The 23,289-nt window shown below is 36.0% G+C and overlaps 1 protein-coding gene and 1 non-coding gene across 8 annotated transcripts in view; both read left to right on the forward strand.

Annotated features, from left to right (window-relative positions):
- The window catches only part of Prpf39 (pre-mRNA processing factor 39), a 40,814-nt gene extending 17,709 nt beyond the window's left edge, over nt 1–23,105 (forward strand). Inside the window, exons 2-15 of one of the 7 annotated variants that reach the window (XM_087208049.1) lie at nt 3,082–3,434; nt 3,864–3,989; nt 4,172–4,506; nt 4,635–4,753; nt 8,587–8,754; nt 13,623–13,788; nt 14,559–14,666; nt 16,022–16,186; nt 16,499–16,625; nt 17,459–17,727; nt 18,572–18,756; nt 20,721–20,795; nt 22,058–22,178; nt 22,398–23,105. In XM_087208049.1, coding sequence (XP_087064175.1) covers nt 4,420–4,506; nt 4,635–4,753; nt 8,587–8,754; nt 13,623–13,788; nt 14,559–14,666; nt 16,022–16,186; nt 16,499–16,625; nt 17,459–17,727; nt 18,572–18,756; nt 20,721–20,795; nt 22,058–22,178; nt 22,398–22,454 — 1,647 coding nt within the window. In that variant the 5' untranslated portion in view covers nt 3,082–3,434; nt 3,864–3,989; nt 4,172–4,419 and the 3' untranslated portion in view covers nt 22,455–23,105. Of the gene's footprint in view, nt 1–3,081; nt 3,435–3,863; nt 4,507–4,634; nt 4,754–8,586; nt 8,755–13,622; nt 13,789–14,558; nt 14,667–16,021; nt 16,187–16,498; nt 16,626–17,458; nt 17,728–18,571; nt 18,757–20,720; nt 20,923–22,057; nt 22,179–22,397 lie in introns of those variants that run through there. The other 6 variants (XM_021262743.2, XM_013075087.3, XR_002396895.2 and 3 more) reach the window with 6 other exon arrangements.
- Nucleotides 17,787–17,872, forward strand: LOC147828814 (small nucleolar RNA SNORD127). Its single transcript, XR_015450099.1, has one exon. It is a non-coding gene; the product is annotated as a small nucleolar RNA SNORD127 (small nucleolar RNA).
- Nucleotides 23,106–23,289: the final 184 nt, after the last annotated feature.

The following is a 23,289-nucleotide window of genomic DNA, read 5'->3' on the forward strand; positions in this document are numbered from 1 at the left end:
TCAGTGATTCTGTCAGGCTCAAAATAGTCAAGGGGAAAAGTTAAAAAAGAAAATCTGCCTTGATGCTGGAAAATGAGGTACCTTTGTACCTTTTTTTTTTTTCCTTTTTCTTAGTCTTACTAACCCCTTTTCTATGCTTGTTCTCTTTCTGTATTTTACTTTTATGTTGAAGATAGATTCTCAGAACCTGACAAACATTACAATAATTCAGACTTCAGTCACACTCTATATTCCTAATTCTATTGTCCACTCATGCCCCGTGTCAAGTTGCCTAGAGTCAATTTTGACTCATCTCTTTCTCTCCTTCCACTCACCTACAGTTGTCATCAAAGTTGGTCAGCTTCTTTTTTATGAGTTTTGAATTACCTACTTCTCTTTCCTTTCCTCCTCTAGTTTAATATTGGCAGGTCTCCTTTCCCTTAGTAGCTTTCAATTCACTCCTTTACTTCTCCAGTAGAAGCAAGTGATGTGATAACAGTCGTGTTGAGTCCTTGAAAATTGTTTAAGAATTGCTTCTTCATTCTCAGGATGCTGGGTAACAGAAATGTCCTGTTCACCATAGTTTCAGTCCATGGTCAACTAGTTCCAAGACAGAAACCGGATGGCAGAAGAAAATGTGTTCAATGCATGGCAGCCAAAAAGCGGAGCCTCTTCAATCTGTTTTTATTTTTTATTTTATTTATTTTTATACCATGGATTGAACTCAGGACCTTGCGCTTGGGAGGCAGGAGTGGTGCTGCTGAGCTAAATGCCTGGCCCTTCCATCCATTTTTAAATTAGTTATTATATGTAATGAAAGCTAAAGGTTCAGTTTCATTCTTTTGCTTGTATTGTCAGTTTTCCTGACACCACTTGTTCAAGAGAATGCCTTTCCTCATTGAGTAGTCTTTTTTTTTTTTTTTTGGTTATGGGGATCGAACTCGGGCCCTTGCGCTTGAGAGGCAGGCGCCGGAACCACTGAGCTAAATCCCCGGCCCCCCATTGAGTAGTCTTGGTTGTCTTGGTAAAGACTAGCTGACCATGTACAAGAAGGTTTATGTCTTGGCTTTCTGTTCTGTTCAGTTGGTTGATTTGTTTAATGTCAGTACCATACTGTTATTTTTCTCTCTTTAAAAGTTACTCTGTGCTGTTTGCTTTTTTATATTGCTAGTTGGAGGTTATTAGTGATTGTTAAGAATAAACTAATACTGGTACTGTTGATACATTATAAAGAATATGTTGGGATAACTTAATAATATCAGTGTATTCTTTTGGCTTTGTTTTATGAAGTAATCAGCAAAATTATTTTCCTAATGGTAAGGCTGGTGTTCTTAATCCTTTTACAACACTGTAATTGCGGGGTGTGGAGTAGTTGACAGTCTCTGAAGATACAGGGGTGTGGTAAATTTGCTGATTTCAGAAGAAACTCTTATGCCCCACTTAAGTTAGAATAAGGTAGGTATGGTAGTAAGTACATCGAGCAACAACTTTAAAAGAAAAACTGACCTATTAAAACCTCACAAACTGGTAGCTAATTCACATATGGAAAAATACTCAGATGTGTCTTTTAGGAGGAGGAAGAATGGAATAAATTGAGAAATTTATATTTTTTTTGTATGGCTTGAAGTGATTTTCAGCTTGGAAAAGTTGGTAACATTAATCAGTCATCCAGACAGAAGGGAATTATTTTTTTGATAGTATATTTGTGTTGTCAGACATTTGTGTCTTGGACAGACATGCACACATTCATTGTACGTGAGCATACATTGTTAGAATTTACACCCAATAAAATAAAATGCAATAAAAATGTTAATAGTTCTCTTCATAGAAGTAGGATGAGTGCTATATTCTTTTGGTTTACCTCAGTTATGTGAGCTGGGCAAAGGTAATTTTATTATTTCAAAGAAAAGCCAACTTTGGATTGGCTGGCTACTTTTATTTTTTTGGAGTTTTATGACTACTTTATTTCCTTATGTATAGAAAATTTCAAATCTAGTGTCCTCACAAAAGTCAGCTAGTAAACTCTTTAAAAGAGATACAGATTCCTTGGCTCTGACCTCAGTGATTCTGAATCCTAGGTTATGTCCCAGGAAGTTGTACTTGTACCAAGCTCCCTTAATAATTCAGAGGAACAAAACCTACCCATAGGTATATACTATAAATCATGGAATTTCTAGATCACTATGTTTGGGGAAGTGCTGATACTTTATCTCTAGAAAAGTTGCATGTTATTTAGTGGACATTATCCAATATCCCCTCTCACCATTCTTCCTCACTGATAAAACACTGATTTTATTCGGGGTGGCAATATGCCTAATCCCAAACCTGCAGAGCTCTGGGTAAGTTTTTGCTTTTCTCATTGTTATGGGTTGTGTCTAGACAAAGCCTCTGTCTAGACAAAGCCTCATGCAGTCATTGGTGGGGCTTTCTTAGAGGTGGTTGAATCTACAGTATGTGATTGATTCATGGTGCAGTGCTAGACCCAAGGGTACTAGGATTAAGGGTGTAAGTGCTACCCACCCTAAGTAGTGGGGATAAAATAAAAGGGGCAGAAAGATGCTGTTAAGATCCCTTGTTGCTTTTGCTGTCTTCCACCACCATGATCTGTTGCCCCTCTGCCATGTGCCACCCTGCCTTGGAGCCAGCCAACTACAGACTGCAACCTCTACAAACTATGAATAAACCTTTCCTCCCTTAACTTGTGGGTGTCAGATATTTTGTCTCAGCGACACGAAAAGTAGCTAAGACACTCATTAAAAGGTATAGTCGTGACTAGTGCAGTTCTCCTTTCTTCCACTTCATTACTATCTGGAATTTGAACATGTTTCAAATAATTTATGTCTACGAAATAATAAGGATTGGGCAAGAAAATTAAGAAATACCATCCCTGATGCCATCAAGCCTGTAGCACAATCCCAGCTTCCCATTGTGTGAGAAAATAAATTCCTCTTTGTTTTAAACTATTGTCAGTAAGTTTTCTGTTACTTAGAGATGAAAGAATCAGTCAGGTATATTCAAATGAATGTATTTCTTAATAGCTAAATAGGGCTTTTAAAAGATGTTGTTGATGCCACATAACTTTTTTGGTGTGTGTTTCCACAGATAATTAACTGAAGACAAAAGAAATAGCTATGCAAAACTCTCACATGGACGAGTACAGAACTTCTAATAATGGCAGCACAGGCAACAGTTCAGAGGCGGTAGCAGAACATCCTGCTGATTTCAGTACTGAGATTATGAATGTCACAGAAATGGAACAGTCACCTGATGGCTCTCCCAGTGTGAATGCATCTACAGAAGAAAGTGAAATGACAAATACTGTGGACCTTCCAGCGACAGTGACAGAAACAGAAGCAAATTTTCCTCCAGAATATGACAAATTTTGGAAAACTGTAGAGAATAATCCTCAGGATTTTACAGGCTGGGTATATTTGCTTCAATATGTAGAACAGGAGGTTAGTAACTATTTAAATAGTGTCAGATGGACCGATTAACCAAACTAATACCAGTTCAGGCCTTACTGTTTTGTAATGAAAGTTGACTTTTTAAGTAATTTTTAAATTAAGTTGAATAATATTATATCCATACACTTTTAGCTTTGAAAAGAACTCACAACATTTGTATATTATGCAGAGCCAGTAGAATCAAAGCCTAATGTTGTGTAATAATTGGGGTTTGTATGGCATGTGTGTAACATTGCCAAAATAAAAGATACATTGTAGACTGAGGATATAGCTCAGTGGTACAGCATGTGAGGCCGTGAAATCCATCCCTAGTACTATTAAAAAAGAAAAGTTACTTTGCCTTTGACAGGGTTAGTTCCTTATTTATTTTTTAAATGAGAATTTCCAGGATATTTAAACATCTTGTTTTATTTTCATCAGAATCACTTGCTGGCTGCCAGGAAAGCATTTGACAAATTTTTCATACACTATCCGTATTGCTATGGTTACTGGAAAAAGTATGCAGATCTTGAAAAACGACATGACAACATTAAACAATCAGATGAGGTGCGTACATCACTGAATAAAGTTATCTTTATTAGGTACTGTAAGCCAATTAATAACAAAACAAGACTTTTTTTGGCTGGCAGTACCTACCATTTATGGTCAAACAATTTTTATAGGGTATTTTATTTGCATTTGTCACTCTTGTGGCATTTGTAGCTAATATTTTCTCTCTTTGTTGGCAGGTGCGTTAAACCTCTACAGTTTGTCAAGCTTTGCAGTGCAAGCCTCTGTATTACACTGCAGCTTAACAAGTAGGGCAGGGCTTTTCTCTCACTTACATTTATTTCTCATTTTCCAAACAATATAGTTGGTTTGCTAGTCACATTTGCTACGTCTTATTGCATTTTTGGTCAGACGCTGTCATTGATGCTCTAATGGGTCTGTGCCCTATGGTCTGTAACCCAAAGCCTGCCCACACAACCCGGTCAGAATGCAGGGACTGCTGCGCTTTGAAGATCAAGACTCTGCACGTGGGGATCAGAACATTGCCATGTTCTATCCAACCTCCACCCAAATGGTAATGGTAGATTATTTAAACAAAATTCCAGTAATTAGTATTTCTAAGGTTCACCGGATAACACAGTGTTACCTCTCTGTTAAGAAATAATTAAGTATTTGAAGTACAGTTGATTGTTTTCTTCTTAGGTGTATCGGCGGGGGCTTCAGGCAATACCTCTTAGTGTTGACCTTTGGATACATTATATAAACTTCTTAAAAGAAACACTGGACCCTGGAGATCCTGAGACAAACAGTACCATAAGAGGGTATGTGAAACATTGATACTCCACAGTGATACTCATTTGAAGATGTAAATAAGTATTCCCATATTGATAATAGAACAGCTCATGAATGCTAAACTGGAAGTTTAACATTTATATTTCTTTCCCACTGTTTAAAAGATGATACATGTAAAAACCTTATTCTTTTTTTTTGCTTATTCTTGATTATTTTTAAAAACATCATAAAGCCTTCCTTCATTCCACACCCCTTTTACTTGTGTCCCCAGTCCAACTCCTGTCTTGCTTAATGCCTTAATGTGTTTTCAGATATGTGTTGCATACATATTTGTGCATTTTACATATTGTTGTTCAACTTGTCTTATTTAACATAATATTTTGAAATCTTTCTCTGCCATATATTTAACCGCTGTAAAAATACTTTATAGCATGAAAGTGCTGTATTTTATTTGACCAGTTCCTTATTTATAGGAAATAACGCTATAGTGAACATCACTATAGAAGTCAGTATTTTTGTACCATGTGCTAGAAGTGGAACTTCAGTTGAAGGGAATACACAGCTAAGTTTTAAGATGTTCTTCAAAAATGGTATCAACAGGGCCAGGGATTTAGCTCAGTGGTTCCACCACCTGCTTCACAAGAGCAAGGTCCTGAGTTCGATCGTCGGTACCAAAAAAAAAAAGAACAATAGCAACAACAAAAAAATGGTATCAACTTTAAACTTCCATTAACAGTGTACAAAAGTAGTCATTTTTCCTTAGGAGTGTCAGATTTTCTTTTTGTCCTCTGTGTATCTCTTAATTTGCTATATCTAGAATATTTATTCTGATTTATCATCATTTCTATATGCCTTTTTTTGATGCTAGAAATTGAATCCAGGGCTGTTCACATGTGAGGTATGTACTGTGCCACTGAGCTGTACCCCCAACACTGAGCCATTTTAAAAATTCCATGTTTATATCATTTGCTCATTTTTGTATTGGATTGTCTTTTTCTTATTGATTATAGGAATTTGTTAGTGTATTTTTGTTTTTAATTTTCAAAGCAAAGCATCGTACATACAGTTTAAGAAGTCAGCTGCTGTTAAACTGCTTGTGAAAAAAAAGGAGTTCGTTTATCCCTTTGCAGATATTAGCTGTTCTGGTGGTTTTGACTGCATATACTTCTGTACTAGTGCATCTTTATTAGTTTTAAACATTATGACATGTTATATTAGATGACAGTTTTAGCTCAGTAGAAATTTTACTATTGTGGATATTCTTTTGATAATTTCCCTCCGTTGGTTTTCTGTTATTTAGTAGTTAGATACTGAACTTTCTATTTTAATCATTGAATCTTCTTATCTTTTCTGTTCCTACTTTTCATCTCATAGAACTTATTTGGCTTTTTGAGGTATTTCCTTGATTCTTGTATTGGATTTTTAACATATGCTATTAGATTTTTAATGTTTAAGGATGTTCTTTTTTTATAGCCTCTTACTATTTTACAGACAGCTGCATATCTTTTTATTATTTCTTTGAGTGTATTAAGAATAAAGTTTTCCTCTGTCTTGGCACTGTTTTCTCTGAAATTTTTTTGCTGTCCAATGTGTGGTCTTGATTTCTGATGTTAAAGATTAGATATTTGTAAGCTACCTGGGAGCTCTGTATGTTTTATATGGGACATTGTCAGCTGGCCTGGAGAGCTTCACGTTATATCAGTCAGGTAGCCATTCAAGTTTTTGTTGGGGGACACCAAGTGTTAGTCTTAATCTTGAGCCATCCTCTTCTTAAGAGATGGATCATCTAATCTCCCCAAGGGACGTAAATCTAGCTTCTGAAATCCCATAACTGGGCAGGAAAAGTGGTTGAAGATTTCTGACTATTCCTTAAGCAAACCTTCATCTAAACATTGTGCTGTCATTTCATTGTCTTACTGTCCTCTCTCCTCCCTTCCACTTTGCTCAATATCTGGCACATTAATTTCCTGAGTCACTTTTGAGGTTCTGCAAGGACAGTAACATCTGTTTTATTCTCTTGAAAACTTTACACACAAACACAGCATGCATGCATTCACATTTACATTCACATACTTTTTTTGTTTGTATGGTACTGGAGATTGATGGGACTCAGGGCCTCTTGCATGCTAGGCAAGCACTCTCCCACTGAGCTAAATCCCCAACCCTTTCTTACTGGTTTTTTAAATTTTATGCTGAGTTTTTTTTTTTTTGGTACCGGGGATCGAACTCTGGTCCTTGAGCTTGAGAGGCAGGTGGCGGCACCGCTGAGCTGAATCACTGGCCCTGCTTTTTCAAATTGTAAGACATGGCTTCACTCAGCTACTAAGGCTGACTTTAAATTTGGAATCCTCCGTCTTACACTACCACGCTGGCCTACTCACATACTTAATCTTTTGTCTCTTTATGTTAAGCGTGTTTCCTCCAGTGTTGGCATGTCTTAACTCTGTTTAAGGTGGCTGAGCTGTAATCCCAGCAGCTAGACCCTGTCTCAAACCCTGGCCAGCACTAATGAATTTTGAGTAGAACAAAAGTTGAAATTAGGGCCGGGGATTTAGCTCAGTGGTGCCGCCCCCTGCCTCGCAAGCACAAGGTCCTGAGTTCGATCCCTGGTACCCCCCCAAAAAATTCATTAGTGCTTTGATGAAATTATATTAAAGGTGTAAGTTAATTTAGGGAATTTAGTTTTATGTTTAAAAAAATCTTTTTTGATTGTAAGGTATTTATTTTGAAAATACATATCCAAGAGTTTTATTCCATTGGGATAATCAAATCCAGTCATTAAAAGAATATACAGAAGGGCCCGGGTTCTAACTCAGTGGTGCTGCTACCTGCCTTACAAGTGCAAGGTCCCGAGTTCGATCCCCAGTTCCCTCCTCCCCCCAAAAGTGCCTACAGAAATCTCTTGAAATGAGCTAGGTATTTTAAAATGCAGTACTTAATTTTGTGATAAATTAAGAAGTTTTAGTAGTAGGAGGGACCTTTGAGAGTTTTAAAATACATGTATACTTCTCATTACCTTACAAAGCAGCTGGATTCCTTGTTGCAGTTATTTTTGCCAGAAACAGTTCTTATGTTGAGGTAAAATTTACCTTTTTAAATTCTTACTTTAGTTTTGTCATCTTCCATAAATGAATCTGTATTACATACATTTCAAGTTTAACAAATACTTAAGTGTCTTCAGTGTCACTCTTGATTGCAACATTTTACACTGTTATTTTATTTATGATAGAGTTATGGGCTGGAAATGTATCTTGGAGTGGTTACCTAGCATATGTGAAACCCTGGATTCAATCCTCAATATTGCCTTCTCTCTTCCCCCAAAAAAGATAAAATTATATAAGATATATATTCCCTTTATCATCTCTCACTGATTCTTCTTTTAAGTACCATTGTATGCTTTCATGTATTCCTTCTTCTCTTTTTGTTTTTCCTCAGTACTTGGGATTAAACCCTGGGCATTTGCTCTTAGCTACCTCTCCAACTTTTTTGTTTTTTGGTACTGGGGATTGAATTCGGGTCCTTCCGCTTGCGGGACAGGCGGTGGAACCACCGAGCTAAATCCCCAGCTCCCATCTCCAACCTTTTTAAGAGTTATTTAAAATTTTTTTTTATTTTGAGGCAAGGTTTCACCAAGTTGCTAAGTTGCTGAAGCTGGTATTGAACTTGGTATGTGCCTGCCTAAGCCTCCAGAGTGCTGGGCTTACAGATGTGCACCACCTTGTCCAGCTTCCTTCGATTTTTTTAATCCCGATTTGCATAGGAAGCAGATGAATATAATTTTGAATTTAGCATCATTTTCTAAATTTAGAAACAAAGTGATTTTATTTTGGAAAGATAACTTAAGAGTAATTTAATTTTTCAGAACTTTTGAGCATGCTGTTCTAGCTGCAGGAACAGATTTCCGATCTGACAGACTGTGGGAAATGTATATAAACTGGGAAAATGAACAGGGAAACCTGAGAGAAGTTACAGCTATCTATGATCGTATTCTTGGTATTCCAACACAGCTGTATAGTCATCATTTTCAGAGGTAGGTTGAAAGTCTAATCTTTGAGAGACATTTGATTACTCAGGTTCATTTGTAATAATTCTCTTGAAATGATTTCTTATATTTAGATGGAAACCAAATAAATTTTCTTGCTAGATAATTGTGTTTTACAGACTTGTTAATTTTCACATATTTTCTTATATCTTATGAAATATTTAAGAATTTTGCTGTATTTAGCTAGAAAATTTTCCTTATTTTATTTGTGAGGAAACACAGGAATTCTAATTTCCATAAGGTATTTCAAAGTAATGAAATGGGAAACTGGAATCTAAGTTTATTTGTACTACTAAATTAACACAGTACCTGGCATGTCGTAAATGCTTTTTATTTATTTAAATTTTTTATCTTCTAGTATGGTATTTGTGCTGTGTTGCCCAGACTGGTTTTTAATTCATGTTTCTCCTGCCTCAGGTAGCTGAGTTATAGGATCATGTCACTGTGCCCACCTTACTTTTTAAAACTTAATGATTGACTACACATATATTTCATTTATTCACAAATATCTTATATCCAAAAACAGTGAAGGATTTATTTTCTATATTGAGGCTTATCTATATTCAGGCAATCCAGTATCACTCCATGTAAATTTTCCACCACGATTTCCTGTTTTAATTTTCATTTTAATGATTACTGTTAAGACAGTGCTGTGTGCTGTGACTTCGGTATTGTTTACTGCTGTGTGCAAAACATCCCACTGATAAGTACCCAAAAGTCTTTCTCAGTAATACGTGAGGCCAGCCTGTTTTCTGTGCCTTTGTTTTAACTGCCATATTTTCTATATATTTGTCATAATTTTTATGAGTTATATTGCATAAACTTAGATACAAATTCTTTATTACAAAAATTAGAAGATTGAGTAAAGCATGTGTGAAGTTCTGTGGACGAGCTTGCTAGAAATAGAAGTCAGGCAAACTCAGGTTAGAAAAGGAATCATGTAGGTATGAATGTACTGCCTCCAGTTTTGATGAAGTGGAGGAAATGGAAAGATTCGAGGTTATAATGACCTAGGCAGATACTTGGTGAAAGACATTATTAACATAAAACTTATCACATGAAAATGCTTGGTAAATATGCATGTTGACTGAATATGAAAGTAATTAAAAGCCCTGATACATCAGAGAGGGATCGTTTTCTTTTTTTGTGTTTATAGGTAAAATCTTTTTTTTAATCTTTGATTATAAGGTAACTACTCATGTCATGGCCTGTGTGACTGAGGGGTTTATAGAGTGAGACATGATGGTGGGAGATTAAGAAAAAACAAAGACAAAGAGATATAAAAAAGGTGGGGCCAGGTGGGGCTCTTCCTCCTGATGGAAGAAAAAGACCACCAGGCAACTGTAGCATGTTTATTTATAGTGGTAGAGATAAGGGAAGTGTAGGGAGAGGTAAAAGGGGCTGGTTTGTAATGGGAGCCAGGAGAGTAGCTAAGGTCTGTAGAACATCATGCTTTATGGTTTTTTGCTAAATGGGCAGGGAGGAAGACTGTTTTTTGACCAGGCCTTGTTTTATCACGCCCTCTTGTTGTCTGTCCCTGCCCCCCGCTGTGGGGCTGTGTCTGAGGGAGGAAGTGAACAAGATGCCTGTTTTACAAGGGACCCTGCCTCATCTGCGGGAGGAGGCAAGTTAGGCCTGGCCATAGTGATCTGTAGTGCAGGGCTCCCAGCATACTCACGGCAAGAAAAACATATCTTTAGGAAACACTTATATAGCATTTACCATATCCCATACTGTCCGAGTGCTTTACTAATTACTCCTTACAATAGTGCAGTGAAGTAGGTATTATTATTAACTCCCATTTTATGAAAGTGTAGTAACAGAGAGATTATGCTTGCACAAGGTTACAGAGTTAGTAAGTGTTGGACCTAGTTGGAGCATAGACAGTGGCCTAAAAGTTCTTGATATAGTCTCACTTGACCACTGAGCTACACCTCTAGGCCCTATCATTTTTTTAAATGAGCATCCTGCTAGGCGTTTTCTTTTTGATTCCCAGTACTGGGGATGGAACCCGGGGGTGGACTAACATTAAGCTATATCCCTCTTTTTTTTTTTTTTATTCTGAGCCGGGGTCTTGCTAAGTTGCTCAGGCTAACCTTGAACTTGTGATTCTCCAAGTAGCTGAGATTATAGGTGAGCACCACTGTGCCCAACTCTGCTAGGCTTTCAGAAATGAATATATGTTTATAATAGAAATTAGTGGGATTACATCATTTCTGCCCTATAGTCAGCTGTTTTTCACTTAATATATGGAAAACTATTTTCTTTATCAGTTTATAACAAACTCCCAAGTAGTCTGTGTAAATAATAAATCTTAGTTTTGTGCAAACTAGTTTACATGGCTGTTTTGAGAACCACTGAGCTATTTTCTTTTGCCTAGCACATGTCCCCTCATTAAAGTCATTTATTTAGCAGTTGCTGTATACTGGTTGATAACTCATTTACATTGTAGGAAAAAGGCCCAAAGAAGTTTTGTGTGGATGGTCTTGCTCTCAAGTTGGCCAGAAGTGTAGAAGAAGAGGCATATATTTTTTAAAAATATTCTAAGTGCTTTAATGGAAATACCTCTATTATGTAGGCTTGCATATTGGATGTACATGGACTGTTATCTCTGAGATAATGTCTGATTTTAAATCTTCAGCATAAGTACTTCATGATATGGCCTAATGTCTCAGGATTCATCCCTAATAGTTTCTAATCTCAGCACACCTAAAAAATGATAATTTTCCCAAAGGAAATATTTTATACTTTTATGACTACTACATTTTGCACTTTTCTGGTGAACTCTTTATTTCTCACTACCATGTAATTGTCTTCTCTGGAACTTTCCCCAGTTCACTTAAGTTGAGGAATCTGTGCTGTCATTTGTGCCACCCCTATACCTATACTTAGTTACATTAGTACTGATAACAGTGCTTTGAATTTCTGTCTCCTGTCTCTTGTGACAAGCATCTATCCTCCAATCACTGGAGGGCCTGAGGCAGGAGGGTCTCTTGAGCTTATGAGTTAAAGACTGTCATGGGTAACACAGAGATCCTGTCTTTAAAAAAACAAACAAACAAGGTTGGTGCATATGGCACATGGGCAACCATATCTAGTAATTAAGTTGAAGTAGGACTGGGTCAGAATAAAGATTTTATCTAAGGGGTATTAAATTTTAGCCTTGAAGGGTGAAAAGCACAGAAGTGATTTTGGCAAGAGAGAGATAGTTGTGTTTACTATTTTTAGTGTTATGCCTACATTTTTTTTTTACCTCCAGTGACTCAGGGCCTTCATGCTAAGCTATGTCCTTAGCTTTTTGTAATTTTCTTTTTGAGACAGCGTCTCAAGTTTATCAGTTGCCCAGGCTGGACTCAAACTTGAGATCTTTCTGCTTCAGCTTCCCAAAGTGTTCATGTTCAGAAATAACATTTCTGATAAGGGTTGAGAATGGGAATGTGAGGCAAAGGGGTTGCAGACCAGTTTGTTTATGCAGATGAAAAGTGAGCTGGTCCTAAGGATGTGTTTAGAAAATAGAATCATTAGGACCTGGTATTCAGTGGGATGTGGTAAGCTAGGTGAAAAAGATGAGGAAACTCAATGGTTGACAGTGCCATTAAGACTAGAAATGCTGGGCCGGGGATTTAGCTCAGTAGTTTTGCCGCCTGCTGCGCAAGCGCAAGGACCCAAGTTCAATCCCTGGTACCAAAAAAAAAAAGACTAGAAATGCTGAGAGTATTTTCAAATGAAGATGACACATTTAATTTAAAGCGTTATTGTATGGGAGATTCTTGTGGTAGATATTTTAGCTCTCCAACCTGGGGTTTTCAATTAAAATCTTTTACGTGAATAAAATACTGAGATGGCATTTTCTTTTTTTTTTTTGGTACCGGGGTTCGAACTCGGGTCCTTGCGCTTGCGAGGCAGGCGACAGAACCACTGGGCTAAATCCCCGGCCCAAGATGGCATTTTCTTAAAATATGTCTATAGATTAATTTTAATTTTTGGTGGGTCACATGTTGGTAATTGGGGCATACCAATCTAGAATTTAGGAGAAAGATTTGTATTTGTGTTGTAGTTGTGGATGTATTATTATGCAGTTATTATTTCGGGCTGTATTAATGACATTGGCCAGAAAGTATATAAAAACAGAAGAGAACAAATTGGAGAGTGGAATTCTTGGTAATAATTGAGGGCAAGTAGAGCAAGTAGGAAGGAGGAACAGTAAGAGTTCAAGAAACAATCAGAAACTCAGAGAAAAACCAGCAATAAAGTGGTTAACTCAGAATCCAAAGGAGGAAAAAAATTTTAAAAATAAGATATGATTAGCATCCTTACATACAGAAAATATTATTTGGAGAGAGACTGTACTGTAAGATAGACATTCATTTAATTTTGCATATAAGAGGTAATCAGTGATCTTTATTAGGGCAGTTATATTGGCTTATTGAGTACACACATGAATTGAGTAATTAGTATGTGGGGAAGAATTCCTGACATTTGTTAATCATTTATGCTTTAATACAGATTACTGCATTTAATTTTATGGTAACTTTGTGATATAATTATTATCTCATGATACAAATGAGAAAACTAAGGTGTAGAGAAGGGAAAAACTTTAAGTCAAATAACTAACACACAGAGCTGAGGTTTGAATTTGTGCCTGTCTGTGCCTTATCCGTTCCACTGCAAAGGCAAGACAGAAATGTCTGCACACAAGTAGTAGGTTTTCAGTACAGGAAGGAATGAAGAAGATTATGATAGTTTCATTTTTGTCTTTAAACCAGTTACTTTGAAATGTTAATAGGTAGTAGTTACCTAACATGGGATTTAAAATTATGATGTAAATATAGAACATACACTGTTTCTTCCTTTAGATTTAAAGAACATGTACAGAATAACTTGCCTAGAGATCTTTTAACTGGTGAACAGTTTATCCAGCTGCGAAGGGAGTTAGCTTCTGTAAATGGACATAGTGGTGATGATGGTCCTCCCGGTGATGATCTACCATCAGGAATTGAAGACATAACTGATCCAGCAAAGGTAACCAGACTTACTCAAAAGTTGTTCAGTGCATGAGAAACTAGACCGTTGACTACATGTGTTGTAATAGTAATAAATTTATGTAGCTGGCATGTAGCACCTAAATACAAATTTAAGGTAGAAGCTGGATTTAGTGTCACACACCCCTAATTCCAGCTACTTGGGAGACTAAGGCAGGAAGATTATAAGTTTGAGCAAGACCCTATCTCAAAAACTAAGTTGGGTTGGGCATGTAGATCAGTGGTAGAGAGCTCCTGGGGGTTGGATCTCCAGTACTTAGATTTTCCACCTTAAATCTTTTTTTTTTTTTCTGTCTTATAATGAGACATCTAGAAATAATTTACTTTACAAGGAATATTTTGCCTAGGTTGTAACCCACTAGTCTATTAAAAGTAATAAAAAGGTTTATTAGGATATTCTGGTAAAATTTTAGTTAAAAACATAATTGTTGTTGCTGACATAGTGTGCACATTTATAATCTCAGCTACTTGGGAGTCTGGGGCAGAAAGATTGCAAGTTCAAGGCCAGCCTTGTCAAGACCCAATCTGAAAAAATAGAAAAATAAAAGGGTTTGGGGAAGAAGCTCAGCAATAAAGCACTTGTCTATGAAAGGTTCTGGATTTAATCCCCAGTACCACAGAAGTAAGGAAAAACTAATTGATAATAGTTATAAACCCACTGCTTTTGTAAGACTAAAATAATCTGTGGATAATACTTAATATTAAAAAATTTTCAGTATGTAATTTATGAGATTTATTTTTCATTCCAAGCTAATAACTGAAATAGAGAACATGAGACACAGGATCATTGAAATTCATCAAGAAATGTTTAATTATAATGAGCATGAAGTTAGTAAAAGGTGGACATTTGAAGAAGGTGTAAGTATTTTTTCTGAAATAATCTTCAAATAATAAAGATAGGATTAATATATATATATCTTGTTTTGATAGCAGTGCCTCTGTTACTTTTTCTTTTTGTGTATTTAATAGCTAAATATGCATTTCATTGTTTTGTATTATCATTTTCCATTATCAGTTTTGGAATCCTGTTAAATTCAGATTGGATCTCTAAGTTTTCTGCTTACCCAATTCAAGTTTTTTTCTTTTTTGGTTTTTTGAGACAGGATTTCTTTATGTAGTTCAAGTTGGCTATAAACTCACTGTGTAGCCCAGGCTGGCCTCAAACTCACATCACCCTCAGAGTGCTGAGACTTCAGACATGTGCCACCATACCCAGCCCAATTCACTTTTTAAAATCAGCTTTGTTGGGTTGTACTTTATACACAATAAAATGTGCTCATTTTAGATAGATATATAGCAAAATAAATTTTCCCCATAATTTTAATAATCTTACTGCATTTAAGATAATGATTTACATGACATACACTTCATCCATTTAAAATATACAATTCAAGAGTTCATAATGTATTTAGAGATAAGTACAATAATCACCACAGTCAAGTTTAGAACATTGTGATCACTTGAAGAAACCCTTCACCTGTTAGTGTACTTGTAGTCTACCTACTGACCTCTGACACCTCTTAAGTTCTAAGGTACCACTAATAATTTGTTTCTGTGGATTTTCCTATAGTGGCCTTTTCACATTAATGGAATTATGTTGTACGTGGACTTTTGTAGCTGGCTGTAAAGTAACTTTCGATAAATGTGTGCACATTGTATCATCACCACAGTCAGATACAGAACTATTTTTCACACCAAGAGGTCCCCTTAGTCACTCTCCAGTCACTTCTAGCCACAGACAACTACTGATGGTATAATTATTCAATTTAAAAATATTCAAGCTGGGCTTGGTGGCACCGGCTGCTGTCCCAGTACCCAGGCAGGCTGAGGCAGGAGGATTGCTGTGAATTTGAGGTCATCCTGGGCTACATAGTGAGTTCTAGGCCAGCCTGCATTACAAAGTGAAAATCTGTCTCAACAAAGCAAAAAAGAAAAGAAAAGAAAATATTCAGCAAGAAATAAATTAAATAAATAAAAATTATACATAAAAAATAAAGTATAATTCCAGAAAAATAACTGAATAAATGGAAAATGCATTCTATTCCATTTATAAAATGCAAAGAATTCAAGAAATTTTAATTTAAAATACAAAATTGTATGGTAATTAAATCTCTTGGTTCATTATTAATTTATATTTTAACTTTTACTGTACAGTAGATATTTTGGAATTGGTATAGGTTTACTTTCATTGTCATGTTATAATCTTATTACAGATTAAAAGACCTTATTTTCATGTGAAACCACTGGAAAAGGCTCAATTAAAAAACTGGAAAGAATACTTAGAATTTGAAATAGAAAATGGAACTCATGAACGTGTCGTGGTTCTTTTTGAAAGATGTGTCATATCATGTGCCCTCTATGAGGAGTTTTGGATTAAGGTAAGAAAATCATACACTATTAAACTTGAATACATTATAAACATTGATCTAGTGACTAACCTTTTTTTGTACTTCTGTTGAATGTTGTTCATATAACTATATCTGTTGCATTAGGAGATGGTCTGCTTGCAACCAGATTTGACTGCTGCATATGCCAACCTCGTTGCCTCTCCGTCCTTCCTTACAGAAACTAGTCTAGTGGTTCAATAAAGGTGCCGAATGGGTTTAAAAATAGAATTTTATCGTTCTGTCACTTATTTAATGGCTTGTTCAACTGTAAATTATTCAGTATCTCCTTTTTTCTGTGTGTAGTATGCCAAGTACATGGAAAACCATAGCATTGAAGGAGTGAGGCATGTCTTCAGCAGAGCTTGCACTATTCATCTCCCAAAGAAACCCATGGTGCATATGCTTTGGGCAGCTTTTGAGGAACAGCAGGGTAAGAACGAGGAAATTCAGGTGATACTGTTGGGACATTATTTCAGGACATTATTAAGAAATTGAGTGTTGAAGATTGTGTAAAGAAGAGCTTCGTAAATTTTTTCAGTAAAGGGTCAGATAGTGAATATTTTAGCCTTTGCAGTCCTTCTTGTCCTAACAATTCATCTTTGCCATTGTAGCACAAAAGCAGCTGTAAACAGTAAATAACAAAGGAGATGACTGTTTACGCTTTTTCTTTCATTAATGCTTTAATACAGATTACCACATTTAATTTTATGGTAACTTTGTGAGGTAATTATTATCCCTGATACAGATGAGAAAACTTTAAGTCTTTTTTTTGAGGGTTACTGGGAATTGAACTTAGGACCTTGTGCTTGCCAGGAAGTTATGGCTCCACTGACCTACATCCCTGGCCCTACACTTTTTCTGTAATACAAATAGGCAGAAGGCTAGATTTCATTTACAGACTTTATTATTATTTTTTTTTGCTACCAGGGATCAAACTTGGGTCCTTGCGCTTGCGAGGCAGGCGGTGGAACCACTGAGCTAAATTCCCGGCCCTACAGACTTTTTTTTAATGTAGTAGGGATCAAATCCAGAAATACTCCTAACACTGAGCTACATCCCTGGCCCTTTTTATTTTTTATATTTAATTTGAGACATGATTTAGCTAAGTGGCCAGACAAAGCTGTAACTTGTGATCCTCTTGCCTCAGCCTAAGTGCTGGTATAGGTGTGGGCTACAATGCCCAGTTTAATGTTTTCAGTATCTGCTATAAAGGATACCTCAGAAGTTTAAAAAAAAGCATAAATATTTATTTGCTATTTCTAGGTAATATTAATGAAGCCAGGAATATCTTGAGAACATTTGAAGAATGCGTTCTGGGATTGGCAATGGTTCGTTTGCGAAGAGTAAGTTTAGAGCGACGGCATGGAAATATGGAAGAAGCTGAACATTTGCTTCAGGATGCTATTAAGAATGCCAGATCAAATAATGAATCATCGTTTTATGCTATCAAACTAGCCCGACATCTTTTCAAAATACAAAAAAATCTTCTCAAATCAAGAAAGGTGCTTTTGGAAGCAATTGAAAGAGATAAAGTATGTATTCGTGATTTTTAGAATATCTTTCATAAAAACCAGTGGTTGGTTTTTCACTTTGGCAACTATGATGACAAATTTGGTCTGTATGTAATATATTTTATTGCTAAATGAGGACAACAGTCCCTCTAAACTGATGTTGCCATTTGCCCAAGTTATCTTGAATTGTTTGTGAACATTAAGATTATTTAATTAAAAAGGGTTACAGACATTTTGATACCTTTTTTTTGTTTGTTTTCCCTTTGGAAATTTTAAAAGAAATTTATTGATTTACTAAGTAGAACACAGGGCTTGGGAGAGTCGTCTATAAACAAAAGCATACCCATAACAGATGTAGCAGTAGGATGATTTTTCAATGTTTCCTTCTATATAACAGTTGATGAAAGGCAGTGTATTGGAAAATCATCTTTTTTTAGGTTTTTAGCTATATTCAAGTCTGTTTAAGATACAGGTTTATAACAAATCACTTCCAGCTCCAATTTAAGATATTTATCTACAGCCATATTATAATTGTGTAAATTATTTGAGCTATAGAGGCCATTTTTTAAACAGTATGCTTTATTTTATGATTGTCATGATAGGTCAAGTTATGTTAAACCCAAGATAGTATGTAGAGTTTTTATTGGCATTTAACAGCTTACATAGTTTGGGAGATACTGGGATAATATCCTTACCTACCAAATAGGGCAAAGAATTATTTATCCCTTTAGATGTATGCTGAAAACATTTAACATGAGATGTATTTTACTATTGAATGTTTTTGAATTGAGACATAAAAAGGCATTTAATATACCTGTGCTGTAATCGAAATATTTTAGAAAATTTATTACTACTTTTTACACAGGAGAACACAAAGTTATACCTCAATTTACTTGAAATGGAATATAGTGGTGACCTCAAACAAAATGAAGAAAATATACTAAATTGTTTTGACAAAGCTATACATGGTTCATTACCTATTAAAATGAGAATTACATTTTCTCAGAGAAAAGTGGAATTTCTTGAAGATTTTGGATCAGATGTTAATAAGTAAGGCCTTAATTATATTGTCTGTTTGAATGATGAGAATTGATTTCTTTGAATGGGAATTTGATGATTAGATTCATAAACTGTTAAGTTTAACGGTGTTTGCTTAGGTTACTTTTTCCTCAGATATATGAGAGGATGTTGAGTTTTGTAAATGTTTATGTGCCTAACAGGATAACGTATGGTTTGTGTTTCCTTCAAAATTTGCCCTGATTTTAGAATAAACTGTGAGTGAATGAGAGAAGGCAGGAAGCAACAATATGGTGAAACAGGAAATGAGACAAAGATTATACCATGGAACATGTAAACATTCAGTTTAGAGCTCATACATAGATGGGGTTAATATGGAATAGGAATGCTATTTTATCAGTCTGGAGAAAGGGTAGATGTGGTCTCATAGAAGTTTCATGTTTAATTGGCCTCATTTCTGTGCATTGTTATAAGTCTGAACAATGAAGTGTGATAGAAGGATTTGCTCTAGATTTGGTGGAAGGACAAGTTTAAGAATTAAAATTTGCCAGTAAGCAGATGAGTAGAAATTCTGGCTAGCGTATTGCTGAAGTGCTAGTCTTACTGTAGTAAGGAAATATCCCCAGAGCCTGTTTAGCATGTGCCTATAATTTGGAGTGATTTCCATTGCAACTGAAAGTTTCTTTTGCTTCTGTGTATATATTTTTGATGACTGTAAAATTTCAGTTAAACTAATTCAAGAACTAATATTTAAATGCTTGGCATCATGCTAAATATTTTATAATCTTCTAATGTAAAATTTATAGCAGTATAGTAAGTAGAGTCTCTGTTCTTTTTTTTTTTGGTACCTGGGATTGAACTTGGGACCTTGTGCTTGCTAGGCAGGTGGCAGAACCACTGAGCTAAGTCCCCAGCAAGGTTCTGTTCTTTTAATAGTTGAAAGAGAAGTCTTTAAAAAGAGAGATTAGGCAATTTGTGGGACTGGGCAGGTGAACCTACTTCAAAGGCTCTGTTTTTTTTTTTATCAGGGATCAAGCTCAGGACCTTATGCTTGCCAGGCAGACACAGCTCTGCTGAGCTACATCCCCAGCCCAAAGCCTCTACTCTTAAACTACCTCATATGCTCTGTATTTAATGTCTTGTATATTTTGTACTGAAGAAGGCATATACAGAACTGAGATCCATAATTTACCTTTTAGTTGGATGGTGTGATTCTCAAGAGAAAGTAATATAAATGTGTGTTTGTTAAGAAGTGAATGGATTTGTCATGTTTTTCCTTTTTTATAGTAGTGGAGATTGAACCCAGGGCCTTTGTACTGAGCTGCACACTCGGCCCTTAAAAAAAATTTTTGTGGACGGGGTCTTGCCCAGGCTGGGTTCCAATTTAAATCCTGCCTCAGCCTGCCAGAGTAGGATCATGGGTGTGTGCTACCATGCTGGGTTTAGATTTGTCATGTTTCAAAGTGGAGGTGGAGCCTCATTTAGTGACTGCTGGATTCTGATAAACTGAGGAGAGGATGAAATAATGGAAGCAGATTAAAGTCCAAATAAAAGTTGTATTTGCTTGGAGGGTTTTGTGAGGTAGTGGAAATATAAAAAAACAATTTTTTTTTTGGTATGTGCTCCTAGGGCAGTACTCGACCATTAAGCTATATCCCCATCTTCATTGCTGTACCTTGAAAATTCAGAGCACATGTAGCTCATTATAGTAGTTGGGTGTTGTAATTTGGACCATCAAAATTAAATGACATAGATTGATAGTAATAGGCAGACAAATTGGAACTTTAACACAAAAGTGTCATTAAGGCCCTTGCAGTTACAGGTATGGAGAGTTTCAATATCAGAACTAAGATTGTTTTAGTTGAAATTTTTAAAAAGTGAAAAATGAGCCGCTTAGAAATTTACACATTTAGTTTCTCTGAATAGAAACAACTTAAAATCTTTAAAAAGTAAAATTTGGTTTTTGTTTATTCCAGAGGATTTTTTTTTCTTCTCAGGCTTCTGAATGCTTATGATGAACATCAAACACTCCTAAAAGAACAAGATAGTTTAAAAAGGAAAGCAGAAAATGGGTATGTAACTTCTCGGTAAATCAGGAAGGGCTGCTTAAAAGAAGACATTTCATTGTGAAATTCCTTTAACAAGTTCATGATGGGACTGAAATTTCATATGACTGCCAGCAGCTCTGAACCATCACTGGTACTGTATGTGTATGACTATCCCATCCCATCAGGTGGCATAGGAATTGTCCATGTACCATCAGTGGTTCAAGCTGGTGGGAACATGTTAAAGAGAAATATTTTTAAGTATTACCATTTTGTTATAGTGATTTAGATGTTTTCATGATTTGGGAAAAAAGTACTACAATGAATTGGAAGCTCTGATACTGAACCTAGAGAGGATACTAGGAGGTGGTAAACCATTAGGTAAATCCAGTTAGGCCATGAGCCTTGTAAATTGAGGGAGTGACATAAGCAAAGTCACAGAGCAAGGATCCCAAATTCAAGGCTGGCAGGTGACAATGATGTATAGCATGTTCCATCTCAGGCATGACTGCTCAGCCCCAACTGAAGTTAGGAGAAAATGTGGACACTTTGTAGATATAGTCTGATTTTTATGAAGTCAGAAGTAGATTTTTTATATGGAAATCTTGAAAACATCACCCAGGCTGAACTGTAGATCACATCCAGACCCCAGGCCATTTTGCCACTCTGGCAGACTTGAGCATGTGATGTCTCAATGAGGTCATCCGTGACTTAGCTGGATTTTAGGTTTGTAGAGTGGGAAATGAGGCCGAATGTCTCCTGGGGGCCACACCACAAAGGGCTGTGACCATCTCGCTGGAGGTCAGTGACCAGTCTGATCTGTGCCTGGGGCAGACAGTCTACACTGCTATTCTGAGTGTGTTGGAGAGGTTACATGCATTGTGGAGCAAAGATACAGGGAAACGTCTTTGCATAAGTGATTTTGAGGGATACTGCTTTGTAAAAGAAAGGTAAACTGTTGAATTTAGCTTTTGGCCTGTCACCCAGAATTTGTCCAGCTATACGATTGTCACTAAGCGCCTTCTGGTCCATTACTTTTTTTGCGGGGAGGGGAATCAAACTCGGGTGCTTGCGCTTGCACAGCAGGTGGTGAAACCTCTGAGCTAAATCCCCGGCCCTGGTCCATTACTTTTGCTTCTCTTAAATTCTGCTTCTGGCAGGATCGCCTTCTCCACCACCAAAAGTAAACAAATGTTTATAAAATAATGTACACAAGTTGGTTGATAGTCATGTAATAAAGTTCTTATCTGTGGAAGTCCTCATAGTTTCCATTTTGACCTTTTACATAGATCGGAAGAACCAGAAGAAAAGAAAGTACACACAGAAGACACAACTTCATCATCTACACAGATGATTGATGGTGACTTACAAGCAAATCAAGCTGCATATAATTATAGTGCCTGGTACCAAGTGAGTCCACATAATTCTTTGTTCCTAGATTTTATTAGAAGCATATTGGAGACACTTCTAAAAGTAAAAACAACCCTTTGGCTTTGTACGACTGTGTCATACAGTTAAGTCTTTGAGTTGCAGCAATGAACACATGCTTGTTTTCTTAAATATAGTTGCTTTAATTTTCATATTTGAAACTTAGCAGTAGTTCTACTAATGTTTACTTTTTCTTTACAGTACAATTATCAGAATCCTTGGAATTATGGACAGTATTATCCTCCCCCTCCAACCTGATGAGAGAATGTAAATTTCAGATGGAGTATGTGAAAAGTATGAAATTATTATTTTTTAAAGAAGGGATGTAAACATAGCATAAGCTTGTTGTATTTGATAACTTGTCTTCCCTGTTTCTGTGTAACATTTATTAGGGGAAAATGTCAGTATCTTACCACAGATAATATTTCCTACCATTTATAAAATTTACTTTTTATTGGAGAACTATTTTTTTTATTTTTTGCATTAAGTGGTCTAGAATTCTTTTGCAATGGATTTGCAAAAGTTTTGTAACCTTAAGTGTAGGAAAAAAACTGACTGCCAATCACGTCAGTGTAGTACATTCTGGAAACACAAGGGCTGGCTAAGGATTTACCTCTTCTGTAAAAACAGTGATTTTTAATCTTTGCTGACAAGGTTGTCTCAAGTGTTTCAGTTATACTTGTGAATTTGGATCTAACTGCAGAAAAGATACACTAAGATACTATGCCTTGGGATAGATTATAAATGAGAAAATATAATGTTTGCATCCCTTTAACTGAAAATCATATCTAAAGTATGTCGTTCCAGGAGACTTTGTATTTAGAATATCCGTGTAAAACTTGTGAGCAAGCTTTCATTTTGATCAAACTGATCATCTTCATTTTTGTAATAAAACTGAAGATTCATCCAGTAGTTGTTTTATGAATGTATTTTGGGGGAATCACCTAATGTTAACTTTCTATTTAACACTGTTAGTGATTCACCGATTTAGAAGCAGATGTTCCCTAAATTTAATTACCTTCCTGCCAAGTTGTTAGCCCTTTTAAACTTTCTGGTTCAAGTTCTGACTTTTTACCATTCCAGATTATTTAAA

Source organism: Heterocephalus glaber, unplaced genomic scaffold (assembly GCF_053883595.1).
Source record: "Heterocephalus glaber isolate CG9 unplaced genomic scaffold, H.glaber_assembly_v1.0 deba00000901, whole genome shotgun sequence".
Lineage (NCBI taxonomy): Eukaryota > Metazoa > Chordata > Mammalia > Rodentia > Bathyergidae > Heterocephalus > Heterocephalus glaber.